General features: G+C 45.8%; 1 protein-coding gene across 4 annotated transcripts in view; it reads right to left on the bottom strand.

Annotated features, from left to right (window-relative positions):
* LOC111243516 (retinoic acid receptor RXR-alpha-B) overlaps positions 1-15,932 on the bottom strand; it is a 29,971-nt gene extending 14,039 nt beyond the window's left edge. The window contains exons 1-3 of one of the 4 annotated variants that reach the window (XM_022789213.2): positions 14,855-15,932; positions 14,476-14,599; positions 14,168-14,264 (exon numbers count right to left, since the gene is read on the bottom strand). In XM_022789213.2, the coding sequence (XP_022644948.1) occupies positions 14,168-14,186 (19 nt within the window). In that variant the 5' untranslated portion in view covers positions 14,187-14,264; positions 14,476-14,599; positions 14,855-15,932. Of the gene's footprint in view, positions 1-366; positions 4,400-14,167; positions 14,265-14,475; positions 14,600-14,854 lie in introns of those variants that run through there. The other 3 variants (XM_022789210.2, XR_015322454.1, XM_022789208.2) reach the window with 3 other exon arrangements.
* Positions 15,933-18,939: the final 3,007 nt, after the last annotated feature.

The following is an 18,939-nucleotide window of genomic DNA, read 5'->3' as shown; positions in this document are numbered from 1 at the left end:
AAAAATGGATGAAACTCTTACAAGTAACAAAAAAATAACCGTTTGCTTTCTATCTCAAATCCTAACGTGTTCCTCATTCAAGCCACGGAACACATCGACACATCGCCGTTCGTACATCGGTATATCCGTTCTATGTAACATGGATCAAAAATCTTCACAGTTTGAGACGCTTTATTTTACATCTGATCTTATTTTCAAAATGTCAAGAAACTTTTGCCTCAGCTTGTGTATAGATAGGGCCCAAATTAAATAATAAAGGTGCTGGACAAAATTAGCTGCTCGCATAGTCTCAGCGCTAGAAGTCCCTAAGTGACATTTACATTGCTCGTAGAATGGATGAGTAAGGTAGAAGAAAACAAAAAATACCACTTGTCCAACTGGTTTGCGATGCTTCCGGTGAGGTGGGAGCACTTAGTGCAGATGGTGACGAGACGGGTAAAGGACAAATTACGCCTCCGGGACCCAACGCCGTGACGGATCCCATCGTTGCGACTCCGGCTCCCTGCAGTAGCGCTGTTACTGGCACTTTTGGCCGATCCTTTTTATACATTGTATCGTGTCAAGTTGTTTGAGGTGACTGAAGGAGTATCTTTACTTCATACGGTGGCTGCTATACTTGCAATTCTTTCTGTTATTTTCTGGTGTATTATGTTCGTCCCTTCGTGTTCGTCTTCTGATTTTCCCTTATTGTCTCCTGGCTTAGAAGAAACGACGTATATAGAGCTATGAAATCACAGTGAGGGTAAGAACGCACATTGATATAATCACATCACAATGCCATCACATTAATCAGAATTATCATTCCATGGGAAGTGATAACCGACTCATTGTTCCTATTACTCTTATGTTAGGATTCCTCTGCTTATTTTTGTTGCAGATATTGCTGCTAACGAGGATGCTGATTTTAGTTGAGCTCGCGGTGAACTTTACGGAATATGCGTACCAGTTCAGTTTGGTTATTGTTGTTGTCCTTGTTGCTGCTGTTATTGATGTGCAACTAAAACCTCGTGGCTGTATCCGGTGTCCCGATGCCCGTTGTCTTTATTGCAATAGTCTATTAGATCAACAAAGCTGTGATAACTGCCTGAGGCTATGTTTCCAGTGGCGGGTACGGTAGCAGTGGGCTGGCGTACTCTGGCTACAGTGTGGACGCTACCTGACCGGCAATCCTTGCGAGAATACCGCTTGGATTGGCCGGCGCGGTAACAAAGGCACATCGCCGATTGACGACGCCTGTGTAGCGCTGTGGATCTTCCCTGATCTTTTTTTGTTGTTATATGATAGTTATACGTGAGAAATTTTAAATGAGATTTTCGTGCGAACCATTTATGCGAACATCGATGCTCGGTCGTCATTCAGGAGGCTAACACCCCAATGGCGAGGAGCGAGGACAAATAAAGAGCCTCAGACTTGGGCCTATCATCTGGTAGGGAATGCTTGAGAAATCATCCGTCCTTGCCATCGCGGCCGATCCATCAGCAACAGTTACCGCAGCAACAGGACCACGGGTAGCAGTTAAACTTATTGCTAGAAAATCGACGCGAACCGTGGGACTAATTGGTGAGTGCTCGTTTTGTAAGCGGCGGAAACAGCTGATCCCTGGACATGGTAAGCCAAGGCTATAGAGAGAAAGCACCCGTTTTTATCACTACCAATCCCATCTATCGTAGACGCGGCCTTGATAGGTAGAAAAAGGTCACTTTTCACAATGTCAGTTGTTTGTAGCCGACGTTCATTTGTGGATAGAATTGAAGCGGTTGGTGTTTGTAGGAGATGTGATAATTATTTGCACAATTAGGTACCTACGAGACGAACGGGGATTTCTTAATGAGTTTATTCTTCGGAATAGCATGACATATATATATTACAAGTACACCTTTACCTCCACCATATCCTAACCAGTTGACACGACAGCATGAACAAATAAGTAGAGCTAGAATCACTCAAAATAGCTGCACGGTTTCAATTTAGTAATCCTGACCATGTGTACAAACGCTTTACTGGAATAGAAATACCCCGTATAGAAAGCCGGACGGGTAACCCGTTCAGCTCGCGTCACAGCTGTGAAAATTATCACTGATAAAACACAGATGGGGGAGCGTGGCGCGGGGGTGAAAAAAAGCAACAGCTGCCGTCATACAGGAACAGGCTCACTCTGACTTGTGTGTATTTGAGCACTTCGAGGGACGGATTGTAGCACTAGAAGATACGAATCACTTCCCTTTTCGCATCAGTTGATAATAAATATCCACTCTCATGCACGCACTATACATGCAAACAACAGCAATAAAAACAACAACGGGTCAACTCAAGTAGACGTTTCTAAACACCCCCACATATTCTTGAACTGAGCTAGTGGCCAGGCAGGTCACTGGGTTGTTTAGCGAGTTCGGTTTCTTGCCAGTTGGTCTGGTGTCGTCCCATTTTGTCAGCCTGCACCATAACGACACCAATGACACTTGTGATAGCCACCGAACAAGCCGATGTTCCAGTCACGGGAAGAGTCGTTCGGCACGTACGCGGTACAATCGCGGCGGCTGACTGCTGTCGTCTTAGCGGCTAGTGACGAACGAGTGAACAAACACGGGCCGTACGTTCGACTACTGTCAATCTTGGTGAGAATCGTAGTAATTTATGTCAGGACCAATTTAACCTGGCTGGTTCCTACGGCTTGACGTTATCGTTGGTCGCAGTGGCGGTCGATCCTTGCAGTTCGCAGCAGCAGTCGGTTCAGCTATCCACCGCTCGGTGGGTATGTATTCGTTGAGGTAGGTGGAGATGCAGGTAACACGGCCACCGTAGCTGTTGATTACTTGGCTGGCTGGCTGTCCGACCCTTCGGTTTTTTGATTGTGTTCCTGGTGCGGACGTTCCTGCTGTTGTATCCTGTGGCTCACACAACCACTCCTTATCAAGTCATTCATTCATTGTTGCCAATTGTGTGGGCACATATTGCAGCCGGCTTAAGCCTGAGTCTATTGCTGCGGCTGTTTCGATGATACTATTGCAAATGCTGCTGATGCTGCTACCACGGCGTGCTGCTGTACACATCTCTTTCGTAGTGTAATGACGATGTTGCTTGCAGCAGCAGCAGCAGCAGCAGCATTAGTGGTGGTCGACGTTGACGGCAGTGCCTGCTGACTGTGGCTGCTGCTTCTGCTGTTGCCGCCGTTGTGTGTTAGTGGGTCAGCTAGCGAGAGCGGGGCGAATGACCTCCTTTCGGCCTCGCGGCGCGCTCCGACCGACCGATTGACCAAGCGTCGTCGTCGTCGCCGCCGCCGCCGCCGCCGCCGCCGTCGCCGTCGCCGTCGCCGCTTTGCTACAACGGCCGCGTCAACTGATGCTACCACGACTGTGAACAACTACTACTGCGGACACTTCAACAGCCAATGCAACAACTGGCACCAACAGCGATGCGGTCGCTACTGTTGTCGCGATAGCGTTAGCGATAGCCGCAATAAACAGCGCCGGTAAAACTAGCTGCGGGTTGTTGCTGATTGATCAACTAAAAGCGGTGATAGTGACGGCTCTTTTCTGTTGTTGGTGTTGGCGATGGTAGCGATGCTATGCTGGAAGCGATTGGGGCAGTATCGACCTTTCTAATTTCGTGTTGTTGTTGCATCGCCATATATTTAACAGCAACCCTTACGAACGAATGGCGGTGATCTTGTCGATACGATTAGATTCCGATTGGTATGACATATATCGTGAGTGGAAGGTTTTTCGAAATCCGATATTTTTACGGCGGGCAAATATTACACTTTTTACGATGAAGCTTTTGAACACTTAGACTTTGATTTGGATTCTATTTATATCCAACTAACTGAGCGAAATGCACCTACCCGGACACAAGTTCGGGCACACTGACTACAAACAAGGACCGACCCATCAAGCCGAAGCCCAAAATAACGATAACGTATTTGGCATTGTTTTGCTTTACGTTACTTTGTCAGACCTTCTTGATATTGACGGTTGTTCTACGTTGACAAGGCCGTTTAATTCGACCGGGACTTCAGTCACTCACTGCCACCCTTCGCAGTCACCCAGCCACCCGACCGGCGTCGCAAATCAGTCACTCGCTAGGTGCGTCTGTGTTGCTGTCTCTAGTTCAGCGTCAGTTCGCCTTCCCTCAGTTCCTCAAGGCCACGCTTTTGGCGGCTGCAGCGTCGTCGGCCGCAGCGTTAATCATAAAAACAGCCGATGCTGAGCATCGTGCCCGAACTCGGCCAGTCGACCGCTCGTACACTGTTTATAGATGTATGAGAAGATCTATCTCTCGTGTTGCGTGTGCCACTTCAATATACTATACACGCGATCTGCTTTTTTATTGTCATCGCTCAGCTATATATACATATATATACATCCGTCACATGACACCGTTGTTCTGTGTTTATATACTTTATATAGATCGTTGTCTGTGGGCAGCAATTACCTTTGCAAGTTGGCAAATGAACTCCGTGAGTACGTGGAATCTGTATGATACGACCTCTTTAAGGCACAACTATAACGATGGACATTTTACCGAGAGGAGAAAATGCACTTCGTTCGAAACAAGCGAAATTTCCTCGACGTGTTACACTCCATGGATGTCACGCAATGCCTGGTTAGGTTCAAATTCACTAAAAACGCATCTCTCTTTAGCAACAATTTTTACTTTTTGTTTATTAAGAAATTTACTGGACAGGCTGCTTCTTTGCACACGGAAATGCTAGGTGACAACTGATTCATACCACTTCGGGATTTGCACTGTTCCACTTCCTAAGATCTATTAGAGTACAGCAGCGACGTTGGCGACGTGTCTACGCAACTAGCGTACACGCACGTAACCGTGATTGCCTATTTAGGGCCCGTTCGTGGCATCTGTGTCTTCATACAGCTGTATGATGAAGTAGTGAAAAGCAGGATCTCCTATTTGACGCCGGCCGCCTAAACTTTCCTTCGATTTTCGTCCTCGTTCTTCTCGACAACGACGATCTTTCGACAAAGTTTGTGCTTCTCTATTTTTACAGTTGTCGTTTTTTGCACAGTTTCGCTTGCGTTGATTGGACCTTACGCCGGATATCGTTCTTGCTTCTGCTGTTTGTTCGTAGCCGTTCTTACCCGTCGTGACGTCTGCGCTGAGCGCTGGTGCCGAGGTTGACTGCGTCGTTTTCTCGCTGCTTTGCTGTCGTCTATAACTGCAGCGGCTGCCGCGTCCGCTGCGTCTGGCGTCGTGCTCTTTTTGGCCGCGGTCGGGTTTTGCTGTTGCTGTTGCTGTAGCTACCGGGAGCTCCCGGATCCCTGGCAACGCTGGCTGGTGCTGATACCACTGTGTTCTTAATAGTGATGATGATGGCGGTGGCGGACGCCGCGCTTGGTGCTGCTCCGACGGCTGCTATTTCGGTGGCTGGATATCGGCCGTGGCCCGCGCTTGCTGCTGGCTCTGTTTATGCGACGGTCTATGTATATGTGCGCATGCGAGTGCTTCGCGCCGTGTCGTCGGCGTAAACATCATCCCGCACCGACAGACCGATTAATCAAGCGACCGACCAACCGACAATGCCGTAGCCTCTGGCCGCTTGCTCGTTCGCCAGACCGCCACATGTTGTTGTCGCAACGGCAGCAATAGTAGCTGCCGCTGCTGCTGTTGCTCCTGCTCCTGCTTACGCTGTTGTAACCGACGACGGAGGGCTGGCGCTTGCCACAGTCGGGCGCCGGTTCTCCTCTCTCAATGAGGGACCTAGACGATCCGTTCTGTGCGTGTCCACCCTTGTCCTTCCTTTATTCATCTAGACTCCTCATTTGTTCGTTCATCCGTCCGTCCGTTCATCTGTCTACCCGCTGTTGCTACAGCTGCAGCGTTCTCGACGGATCAATTACGCCAGGCCACTGGTGGCCGGCCACCCGCCCGTCATCCGCCGGCAGTCCGTAAAACTGACTGGCCTTGTGCTTTCTCCTTTTCGTGCATGCCCCTTCTCTAGGCCTGTCTCTCTACCGTTGTTTTGTCTGTCTGTTTGTGTGTGTTTCGGCTTATGTATGTGTTTCTGTACTTATACACCCGTATCTATGTATATGCATATATAAATATATAGAATCGATTCATCTGATCCACCTGCTAGCTTACCTGCTACTTCCATTGCTGTTGAAGCAGCATACGTTTACTCTATTGTACTATAGGAACGGGAACAGTGCGCGGGTGTTAATACAGCACATGACAAAAGCAGAATCTCCACAAACTCAGACCGTGAATGGAGTCGAACTTCTAAGATTATTATCTGCCACTTCCACGTTTTATTACATTGCAAGTTGACAACACTACGTTGGCATCAGGATCGCAACAAATGATTTCAACCGCTACTTAACCGGTTTACATAGAACGTGTAAAGAAAGCTGATGATGTTATAATAGTTGGCGCCATCCCGACTTCTGCCGGCCCTACTACTGCTGCCGACGTGCTTGTAGTTGTTTGCATGGCTTCCGATCTGGCGTCCGCATTTTCTTCAGCAGTCCTCCACTCAATCAGTCAACGAATCAGCCAGCCCTGGCGCTAACAACGATGACGATGAAGCCCCCAACGACATCGAAAACGAGTCCGGCATCCAATTGCTTTTCATTGCGTCGTACGACTGCGCGTTAGAAAAAAAAAACCAAAAGCCGTGGAGCAGCAAAACAACCAGACCGGAGGCCTCTTGCAGAACATACCACTGGATCACCATCGACTTGCTGATTCTATGTACCTCCTCGTTTACCTTCCCCATCATAGCAGGAGTTTTTTTTGGAATCAACACCATAGAAGAGGGCTACACAGCGACTCTGTTAATCAGTCTTACATGTCGAACTTTTGATACAGAAGATCAGAAGGTCTGAATGTCTTGTTTGCTGGCCGAATGCTATTGTTGGAGATGTTCTGTTATGACGTTGCCGTTAAATCTGCCTCTCTTCGTTCGACATCGCTTCTGTCGACTCCAAATTTCGGCACCTACCTTCATAAGTAGCACTCTAACGCTACCACCGCTGGTTGTCGATTGTACTAGAACTAGTGCTGCTACTATCAGATCCGAAAGCCATGTCCTTGTCGAGTATTATGTATTTCATTACTGGCGGTTTACCATAGGCAGCTTCTCGACAAATGATCGTCAGACACTTTTCTGGTGTTCTCTTGATTTCTTTCTGCTGCTGCTTCCCCAATCCTCTCCTTTTACTGCCACGCTGCTACTGCTTTTTTCTAGCCGACATTGCTGTTTCGTTCCCTTCAGCTGGTTTTTTCTGGGGTTGCGGGGGCTGCACCGAAGCTCCGCGCATCCAACCTGTGTGCGACGCATTCGCATGCCAAGCTCTTCTTCACCATTCCTCCGGTCGTTGTTGCTGCCGTCGCTGACGTCGTCGCCTTCAGCGCAGCGTTTCAACGTTACGTGGATGCTACTGCCGATGCGGCATCAGACTGTGAGCGCAGCATGCACGGCCGGCCAAATGCTAACGTCAACAGCAATATCAGCACGCATGGCAGCAATATATTGCGGACACCAGAACGTTAAATGGAAATGATTACGAAGCTTAGCGTAGCCAAGACGCATCTACAACGGCAATCCGTGCTCCTCTCAGATAGCGAGAACATATGGACTTAAGTCGAACAAGCGCAACCTGAGCTGATCGATTACCGACTTTATTTTTTGCGCGCTGAACAATCAAATTGTCCATCCGAGCTCCGCCGATGTCTGGCACTGGCTAGCGATATCCTCGTAGCTTACCAACTTCTCTCAGACTGTCTCTACTATCTGAATAGAGAAAACTGCTAACGAACCGGCCCGGCTTTCTCGGTCAGTCGCCTGCTATTTTATCTGTGCGGCATGTCTCGGCATTTTTGAAACAAAATCCTTCTAAATTCTGCCACTATCGTAGTTGGCCTCATCCTCTTGCTCTCCTTCCTCATTGGCCAACTTCCCCCTCTTCCCTCCCTCCAGCTTCCCTCATCGTATCTCACTTCTTGTGTAAATTCTCCTTTCGCTTCGGCACCGAAGCCTCGGAGAACTCCCTATATATATACACTATCTGTAGATTCTTCTGCCTAATTTCTGGGTCTCTATGTTTGTGCGCGCAAACTTTTACGCAGACCAGCATGCACACGTGCCCAAAGCAGAGTGGCACGACCAGATATTAGTTGAGACGTCCATATACCAAGCAGCGGTTCTGATCTAAGCGCATAACACAAATACAAAAATGATTCGATGGGAGGAAATTTACCCCGGACACAGTCAACCAATTTCTGCTGCTGCTACTTCTGTTGTTAACGTTGCTGCCGCCGTTTTCAAAGTATGCTGACTGACAACAGACAGCATAATTTGAAATAACCTGTTGTTGTTTTCAAGCCAGAAGTAAGCATGGACGGAAAAATTACTGTGCTTCGATCGACGGTTCGTTCGCTCTTCAGTAACTGACTACATTTTTGTGGCGTGTCATATCAGGGGGACTGACGCGATTCTCTGCAGAGCACTGGGTTTATGGGTCAGTCTAGCGAACAAAAGTGAGTCGATCGAGTGTACGCATACACTGTCATGTAACAAATGTGCGAATGTGGATGATGATCTCTGCTCGTTTTTTCTCTTGGGAACCGACCGGCAAGTTACAAGCTGCATGAGATGTGCGTGTACTGGCTGCTCAGATTGGGCTGGGGTGTTGACCCACGCCGTAATAGCAACAGCCCAAAGGGCGAGATATACTGTGACCTCGGAACGATCCGATTAAAAAGACAGAACTTTTCTTCGCTGCGATAGTCCTAAAAGAGATTTTTGGCTGAGAAATCAATCAATAGATATGTTACCATGATTAAGGAGTGCTACATTGTTTGAAAATAGTCTAGCCAGGTATTGAAATAATATAATTGTTAAAATGCAGTAGATATGGCGTAAAGGCATAACAACTCTAAATGTTCAGGCTCGAATCGTACTATGACTACAAGTAATTATTGTAGAACATCGTGTTTAATCGGGTAAAGTATAATTTGCTTAGGATCAGTGTCTTGTCGAGAAACTACGAGCTCCATTTGATGATTGCGTCATGACATTTTACAGGAGTGATCTCATTTTTCGTTAAGGTCATACTAAATTGCATTATTATCCCGCGGATAATCTAAGCGTGTGGAACACGCGTCCTGTAATAAAGGCTGTTCTGATATGCTTGAATAAAACTCCATCGACACGGCAGGTACTGTGACAACTTTCAAATATCTTACTAACAATCATAATCAATGCAGAGTTGAAAGGCCTGTGCAAAGTTATTGTTGAAGTAATCGTATTCTACTCGATAAGTTTCTATATACCGCGATGCATTTCTAGTTACGGATAGGTTTTTAGCGCGTGTTCCACGTACGAGTGTAACTAAACACGATACGATTTGACTAATTCTTAGATAATTCCTAGTGAAACTTTAAAACCACTATTTAATTTTGATCGTGTCGTTCTATTCAGTTTTCATTATCTCCTTTTCCTTCACCATTCATTTTCGTATCACAAGTTAACAGATTTTTTAAACGGCCTCGTCGCCAATGTAAATTGAGCAAAAAAAGGGCCCTCCCTTGTTTTTCCCGACTGCTAACTCTTAAACAGCGAATAAACAACTGGACCCACGTCTCAATGCTCCGTCCAAAGGTGCTCAGGGAGTGACAAAGGGCAAAGCCACCCTGCGAGCGTGTGTGAGTATGCTAGTGTGTGTCCGTGTACTACTTTGCAGCCTGAGAAACCCGGCTCGCTAGGGTTTCTGACCTCATACGCATCGAGGTCAGCGGTTCAAGGCCGACCACCAGAGCGGTCCGGCAGAAGCCTGAGCCCATAGCCCTGTTGTAGAGAACAGCAGCAAAGAGGACATAGGGCATTAGCACGTAGTTAGATAGGCTGTATCGCGGTGGCCCACCAATCGATAGCCTCTAGCCAGTTACGCAGGCACGCAGAGACTTGCGAGAGGCAATCGTAGGATACCAAAGGCTCTGAAACAAGTAGGACCATTGCCGCGAATGCTGCCAATGCTTTAGGTTCGCCGTTCTACTGTCGTATCTGCTGCACCATGCCCATGCCCTAGGGACTATACACAATGTCTAGAGTGCAGTATTACACGAACCTCAACCTCTTCTTTGTGTTGGTGTGTGTGCTGTGCTTATTGTGTACTAGACCTGGACAAAGCGTTCACCGAACGGGAGCGCTAATCCTTAGAATGGCAGAATTTGTAAAAGCTGTTCAGTATCAGCGGTCGAAGCCTTACTTGGCCCACTAGTGTAACCCAGGTCGCACCCAGCAGATGGTGACAATAGTCAGACAGAAACAGCAGAATAAAAAACCATACTAAATCGCTCGACGGGCCTGCCACATTGCAACGATACAGTAGCGAGTAAAAAACATTTTATTGTTCTTGTAAATGAAATTATCGGTAGCACACGATATATAATTATTAATTATCGGTCAGCAGCACCTATTTTTTTTACAGCACAAGCCGGTGGCCCCAGAGACTGAACATCAAAAACAAGCACGCGCATTCACTTAAAGCTGTTCCTTTATTTTGCGTCCACCCTATTCAAAGCTCGCTTTCTTCACACTGCGCATTGTGCTAGGGTCTCGCTGCTGCCGAATAGATATACGACAACAAGCATATTACAGTGGGCAGCTGACGACAAGCTATGCGAAAAGGTAATCACATCATAACCAGACGAACGCTACAACTACGCTGGTCCCAGTGGGTCGCTCTGCTCTATGTTGACGCCGTTTCAGCTGACGCCGCAGCCGTCATCGCAAATGGCCATTGCCGCCGTCCCTTTGCCACGGGCCGTTCGCTATTGGCTGGCTCTGCGGATCGCTGCGCGCTGCAGACTGATATTAAACTTTCAACACTCTATGGACCACACTAGTAGCAGTAGTTGTAGCAGCAAAAAAGCATAAGTAGCTATGACACCAATCATGTATTTGAAGGAGTTGGGCCCACTGAGTGGCGGGTCATTTCGTAAGAGAAAAAGCCAGAATGGGTTGAGGAGCCCCCACAGCAGCGACAATGACAGCAGAACAGAAGCCCCTTCTGAGGCGGCTTAGAAGGGTTCTCCAGCCCGCCCGTCGGCGAGTTGATAATGTGCGACATTGCATACTCTGAAAAGCCCCGGTGGCAGGAGCAGCAGAAATAAATAACGATTGTGGAGCGCACGTAAGTTAGTAGTCGTGTCAGTCTGTTAAGAGCAAACCGATGAAGGCTGGAAAGAGGGCAACCTTCTTAACCTAGCTATATGATACAATAAGCACTTGTTGTTCCTCAGTACTAACAACTTTCTTCGACGGCGAGCCGGCGAGCCTGCCGCCGACAGGCTGATAATCAGACTGGCACAATGATCTGGTCGGCTTGTCTGTGCACCCGTCTGTCGGCCTGCTTGTTCGTCGGTCGTGCGCGAACGCCGCGGCGGCTGCAGCGGGCTATTCGTTGCTGCCGCCATTCTATATTTGCCCTAGCCGCGAGCGTGGCCTTGAGGGTACGATGAACTCCGTCGCCGCTCGCACTGCCGGATCGGCGCCGGCCATACCGCCGCCGACGGCTGCGGCCGCCGCAACAGAAACCATGCGCCAATGACATCGACTGTCGCGTTAACAACGGCCACAGCAGCAATCAAGTTACCGCTTGGCATTGGCACAAAACCCTCACAAGTCAGCAAGTCGTAGTAACCAGTCAATGACAACATCACTACACTATAAGCACGATTGGTGTCGGCGTTGCCGTCTTCAGCGTTGTAGCAGCGCGATACCAACACCAGAGAGTCGTTCTATCATAACTATGATAGAACGACTCTCTGGTAGGTCTGGAGAGGTCCCCATTGTTGTCAGTGGCATCGGCGCGTCTATGGAACAACAATTGTTGATGAGCAGTCGGCAACGAGTCGCTTGAGTCTGAGCTGGGGCTGGTACAGAGACAAAGGCTATTCAACTACCGACACAGAGTGAAGGAGGGATAGAAAGGGCAAAACTGACAAAGGTAAAAACAGAGAAAGAGAGATTGGACCAGCGATGGAAATCCATGAGAAATCGTTTGTGCAACGTCTTGTAGTTGTCCATTGGCGAACTCTTTTGCGTGCAGCATAAACAAAAAGTTAACACGCCGGAGCACGTACATGCAAAAAAAAAATAAATATGCGAGCTCAGATTGACAGGCAGGGCGTCAGATGGAAATAGTCAGTTTCGTACATACCAACTTAGTATGTAGAAATCACAACTGACATGCAGAAGGATAGACCTGCTACTCTTCGGTTGTATTAAGCATATAATTAATAATGAACACACACAGTTGTTCAATGCCAAAAGTGGTTCTTAGAGACATCCACTTCTGACGAATTCCCGTCAGAATTCAATTACACACCCGCCACTGTACTGTACATGGGAACGGTGGAATAGGCAAACTCGATAGGTAGTGACACAAACGTATATGAGCACGCACGTACCATCTATTCGTAGCATACGGTGCAGATTATAGGTTCGTACCTTACAGATCTACTAACGAGATCACTCGCTTAACAAGAAACAGTAGCATCAGCCGCTACTATAAATTGGGAGCCAGTTTATCCATGTGGACGGCGATGGGACGACAAGTGTTAATCAAACCATGATTGCAATTTTTTATTAATATTGCAGTTATTATATATGGCCCAAGATATGTTGATCTAATGAAAATGATAGTATTCATAATAGTAACTATGTAAGCAAAGGTAAAACGAGATTAGATACAGCCCATTTCTATTTGATTAATTATTGACTGGGCAGCAAACATATCATCTATAGTATTGTTACAGTCTCTCGGGAGGTTTTTGCACCTGTCCTTCATGATCCACTAAGAATGCAATAGACAAACGGAACTCATTAGCATTGATGATTTAGTAATTAAGTAAAAGCAGTGGGTTATTGGCTCCGTACACAAATAACAGTACATTTATGACCAAAATTATTATATATAACATTCCAGTAACAGTAATGGAGTATCAAACCTCGTTACATGCTGGAATCGTCTGCCCCCATTGAAAGCAAGGTTTGACGGCCGTACCGAACGTTAAGCTCGACGCGCATATTTAGCAGCCATAGTAATTACGTAATGGTAACATATCTGTATTATGTATTCAAAACTCAAGTGACGGCCTAGGTTCAAAACCAACGAATGTGAACGGAAGTACTGCATTTCATGCTGAAAAGGATTGCTAGCCTAGAGCGACGCTTAAGGGTTGTAGCGGATCTAAAAGTGGAAGCATCAATTTTGGCATCTCATATTGTGACATAATGGGCAAAGCGGTCTCACCTCTAAATGAGTGCTCACGGCTTCCGCCTACGGGGAATAAGAGGATAGACATAAGGAAACAGCCTAAAGTGTGGCAAAGCTAAGAGAATAAGAGGAATTACTATTGTTAGCGGCAACGTAAGCAGGTGGAAAAAGCACAAAGAGCAAACAGGCAGTAGGACAAAGGCAACAACAAGAAGCTGAGCTTTATCTCATCCCTGTCACCTCTGCCGTCGCCTTCACGAACACGCATTGCACTTGACCTTAATGTCACTGGAGCATTCAGTCATTGTTGCGTTTCTCCATCGGTGGCTACACCTTGGAGACAACCGAAGTTGACGTTGCGAGGATAACAATATAACGCCGACAAATTATAGTAATCGTCATCTGCCATCTACATTGACGTCAACGTCTAAAAGATTTACTCACTGATGTTTTCGGCTAAACTAAAAGTTAAATATCCTACAGTATGATAAACAAATAAAAACCGGAATTCGATAACGGCTACCTGTCCCGTATGATATTGTCCATCGTATGATAGAACATCCATCCGTTAAGACCTTGTAATTTCAAGTTTACTATCTGTTTGTGAATCAACACAGATGCACTATAGAAGCAACGCAGCTGTTTACTTATGTTTGTATTTTAAAATTCGCCTACTTGAAAGATATTTATGCGCACAGTTTCGCTGGTAAATCAAATAATAGGCGTAACAAAGGGGTAGGCCAGTGCAGAATCTGATACTGGCAACTAGTCAAGGTAAAAATCTGATTAGTACATCACATGTTGTTGCCTCTCGTTCTTAGTACCTCCAACGCCACTCCCAGAAACCTTACGCTTTTTACGTATACAAGAACCTGAATTCCAGTGTCCACCATATAAGTAGGCTAGAGATTTGGTGCACTTACCCACATCTGGGGAAACCATATTGATCTTTACGGAGTTCGGATCCAGTTTGGCGCCTTGCGCGTCTCCGGAGCGCAGCCTCCGGAGGTCAGATCATGCCTGTAACAAAACGTGGGTGATGTATGTAGAGAATACACCTACATTATACTAATCAATCGAAGATCGACGAAGATGGAACACAGTACACCTAAAAATCATGTTTCATCGCTTCATATTGCCTCCTATGATGTCGACTCTTATCTTTCTTTCAATTAGAATCAAACACTCGTTGATTCCCTCCACTGCATTAACGTGTATAATAGATTGTCACCAATAAGGGCTCTCAGCATCTGTGCGATTTGTAGATGAAGCGATTCGCTTCATATTGTCCTAATGTACGGCACTATCCTCATAACAGCTTCAGGTTCGAATCCTATTGGATGACACTCAACGCTCTGCAAACCAGCCCCCACAAACAACCCAATTTTTATTGCTAACCGAACAATTTTCCTGTTAATTCGTTGTCCACTGAAAGGTCTCTCTCTATTTATTGAACTATCGATGGTGCCATGGCTAGAATCGACGCTAACGGTTGGCGCCCCATTATGCAATTTAATTTAGCAGACATCTAACACTTCATTCAATACACAATCAAACACCCACACATGCCCGATTATCCGCTTTTTTTTGTTTAGCATTATCACTCCTACCTTGATTGTCAGTGGCGGGCAGCAGCAGCAGCAGCACTGCCGAGCCAGCAATCTTCTTCACGTACGATTACCACTGTGCCAATATGTTAACTTTGTTTCCTTTCTTACTTGCCCTTTTTGTACACCGGGTGAGCTGCATTGAGCGAAAAGGGACCTCCCGAGTCCACGAACCGTAGCTATGAGCACTGTCGAGATGTTAAGGTTGTTGTTATCGACTTTGCCAGCAAATTGTTGCAACTGCTGTCGACTGCACAGTTACGCACAATCGCTCATTGACTGAGTGACGGAGCGCAGCGATCGAGCACCTTTAGGATACCAAACACCTCACCACCATCAGTGTGGCTATTGCTGCTACTGTTGATGCTGTTGTCGCACGCAGCGAAACGAGCGCCGACCAGAGAACGACTCAGACACAGAGACGGGGGGGGGACTGTGTCGTGCAACAACGACAACGACAACTATGGCAGAATGCTAACTACTGACTCACACTCACTCCGCACTCACAGATTGGAGACTCCGCAGCGGCGGTGGCAGAGAACGACAACGAAACAAGGAATGAGCGGCGACATTGGAGCCACAGACCGAACGAACAAACTCTCGCGCCAGCGAAAGCGACGAACTCACTAGTACTTCTGCTGCTGTCCTTACTACAACTATACCCTACAGGATCGATCTGCAGACCGCCTGCCTGCACAACACTCACCGCAGCAGCAGCAGCAGCAGCGGCAGCAGCAGCAGCAGTACGACAAACACCAACACCAACAACAGCGGTAGTAGGCCCTTCTGCTGTGGTTGTGACTCCCGCTGGGGCTCCGCTAGCGGCCGCAGAGCAGCGCGATCGACTGCTACTACCAGCTCGTTCTCTTAGCATTCACAGGCACGGTCGACTGGCTGGCTAGCTGCTCGCACTGCTTTCAGCCACAGCGTCGTGGAACACCTTACACTCAACCAGCTCACAGTGACCACAGCATCAACAAGGGCAGCAGCTGTAGGACCAAAACAAACCAACAGACGGCTCAATTGGTACCAGCTTTGCCAGCTAACAAGAATGAAGTACGTGCGGCCAACAGTAAGCGGTCTGGCCAATCGGCGCGAAGATCACAACAGAGCGCACTCGTAATAATTCATTCATCCATGCGGGCTTCTCACACCTTGCTCTCTCGTTCCGCACCGGCTGACGTGGTACGACGATGAGGGAAAGAGACTCAGCCGAGCAGACGACATTCAAACAAATCGTCGCTTTTCCTGAATGCAAGCGCAGTTGAATATCGTACAAAAAGAACAACGTACTCTAATCCATAAGTAGTGCATAATACACTCCTGTGTTTTGTTTCTAAGCGTAGGAAAAAGGGTTACAGGGTTGCCTGCCTTTCCACGTCGAATATTGATACCACACAATGGAAACGAGAGCGATCCTTGCGTTTCAGTGAATTGTATATACAAATCCTGCCTAGCTAAGCAGAAGTTCGGTATAGACTAACAAAAGGATAACATAAGATAATGCTGAATAAATCATTGATGTATATTAAAGGCTTTTATAATAGCTAGGAATCTATAATAATAATAATAATAATAATAAGGCATTAGCAGGTGCATCTTCGGGTTCACTGTATCTCTTTATTTTTCTTTAAGCAACGTTGTGTATATAATATTTGTATTCTATCAGACTTAGAAGTCGTTTACTCGAGCGAATTCGATTACAATAGTTTTAACAGCGAATATCGGCTAAAGGAGAGAATCCATAGAATTCAAATTGTAGCCGTTGCTAAACCGTGCGTGAGTGGATAGCATGCAAAAGACAAAAATAGGCTATTGTTTCTGTTCGGGAAATACTATAATTCGGCAACTGCACCGAAAATACTTCGAAACACAGAGCATGTTACTGGATCTGCCTGTGTCTTCGAATGAGTACGTTGTGGTACGCGTCAGAGCAATAGCAAGCTTCGATGTCTACAGCTTGATAAAAATAAAAACGTGAAGTAAAACGAGTTTATCACAAAAACACTGTGGATTTAGTAGACCGCAAATTTATTTGGCTACATCACTTATTCGAATATCACCAGGGCCAATACTTAACTTTACGTAAATGCCATGACGAGGAGCCTGACATAACCCAGCTTGAAAACGTGTGAAGACCGATTTGCCCAATTTTAGCTAATATACCTCTTATTTTTCCTTCAATGCGATTACGATGCCATTACCTCACGACGTGACGGGTCTTGTTGAGCCGTATTTAGAGGCCAAGTTCGATACACTGAAACACTGCGGTGCACAGCGCAGTTATGGGTGTAAAAGTCGAACATTTTATTTTGGGCTTGGAAACATGGATTAAATGTTCGATATGCCTAAGAGTTTATGAGTAATAGGTGTTTTCGGTGATGGTGTAATGTACGACTGCCCAGTAGTGTTAAATATCTAAATTCAAGTCCTCAACAGCGGATTGCTTTTTGCTTGATAATGGGATTAGCTTAAATGGGCAATAGAAACACAATGCAACGATCTTATCCTACGTTAGTACAATTGCGCATTTCATCAACAACAAGAACTGACCATCTGAGGCCATGGAGACCGTTGGTTTGCCCTATCTATCTTGCTAACATAGGTAATATAAGGCTTATCTATTTATTTTTTATTTTTATACATCAAGAAAAATTGTTTTCAAGAATATCAGTGTCTTTTTCCCTCGACTTCGTCCAACGTACATGCGTAATTTGTAACTGTAGCGTATCAATCAGAGCGTCAAATAGCATGTTAGCCATCTGAGTGGTCTATGATTTCGCAGTTCCCAAATTGTAACGATGTCGTAGATGACGCTAAATCCTTCCAATTTAAAAATATCCATCTATTTTTCTTATTGGTCGCCACGCGCACTTCAGTCGAAGAATTTGCTCTGTGTTTACAGGATAAATTGAATGATAACTTATCGTCTGCTGGTTTATCCATTGCGCGGTGAAAGTGGCGGCGGCAGACTCACAACCGTGGGCACTGGTGTGCGATTCTCAATCAAAAAATTAATGATTTTTTTCAAATAATTTGAATTATCAATTTCAGATGCCTGTGTGGTTACATTTGACAGGTATGAGTATTATGACACCGTCTACTCTCATTATATTTGTGTTTTTGTTTTGCAATAGGCATATTGCGCATTTGTCCTAGCGGAGTTTCAGCCTGTTGGTACAAAAAACGTGCTTTTTGGATCTTTGTCGTGTCCATTCAACCCGACGACGTTAGCATATCGAACATACGCTGACAACTGTTATTTTCTTTTAGCTTAAGCTATATATTGCATTTTAATACAACTTGTTTGTGCTAGTTCGAGATATAATTTGACTTGTATTAATTATCAGGTAAAATTGCTTAACAAAGTCTGGGTCCTTCAGTTTTGACTGGCCCAACTGCCACCTTCCACTCAGCCTCTAACATTTAAAATCTTTTAAATCTCTAGTGAAATTTATTTAATTAATCTAACTAGTAGCAAGGATTCGCAAATAATGCAACTTTGCTTTCGAACTAAGACACCTACTGCAAAAATAATGATCCTCCATTCGTTGCTTATGAGCCTACTTTATTAAGATCTTGATCACGGTACTCAAGCTGGGCTGGTTGTAATAAAAACGTGGCGCAGTGAATATTTACGAGCATGCGAATTCCTGTATTAAAATGTAATCGTGAAACAAATTTGTATTTACCTATATGGAGCTGTAAAAGGGTGCTCCATATGTTGACTAAATAGGTATTAAACATTCAATACAATTATAGCAATGCATATGTTTGTATGAAGTTTATATATGCTTAGCAAGCAGTTTATATCAATCGGTATGTCGACATAACACTTGCTAAAAACAATAGGGTAAGAGCAGAGGTGTCAGCTAGAAGATACTGAATTGCACATATTTCTTGTGCATCCTGTAACCATTTAAATTACAAGTACTTTTTGCTAGATAGCCTGTCTTGTGATTTCACTCGACATCTTTAAACACCCTGTATGTACATGCATTCAAGTACACGTACATAGCTAAGATCAAGCAGCTACAAACAACCGTTTTTGTGTGCACCTGCCGATGTTAGCGAGTACGAGTTACGAT

The sequence above is a fragment of the Varroa destructor genome, unplaced genomic scaffold (assembly GCF_002443255.2).
Source record: "Varroa destructor unplaced genomic scaffold, Vdes_3.0 BEIS01000001.1, whole genome shotgun sequence".
Taxonomy (NCBI): Eukaryota; Metazoa; Arthropoda; class Arachnida; order Mesostigmata; family Varroidae; genus Varroa; species Varroa destructor.
This window is presented reverse-complemented; position numbering and strand designations above follow the sequence as displayed.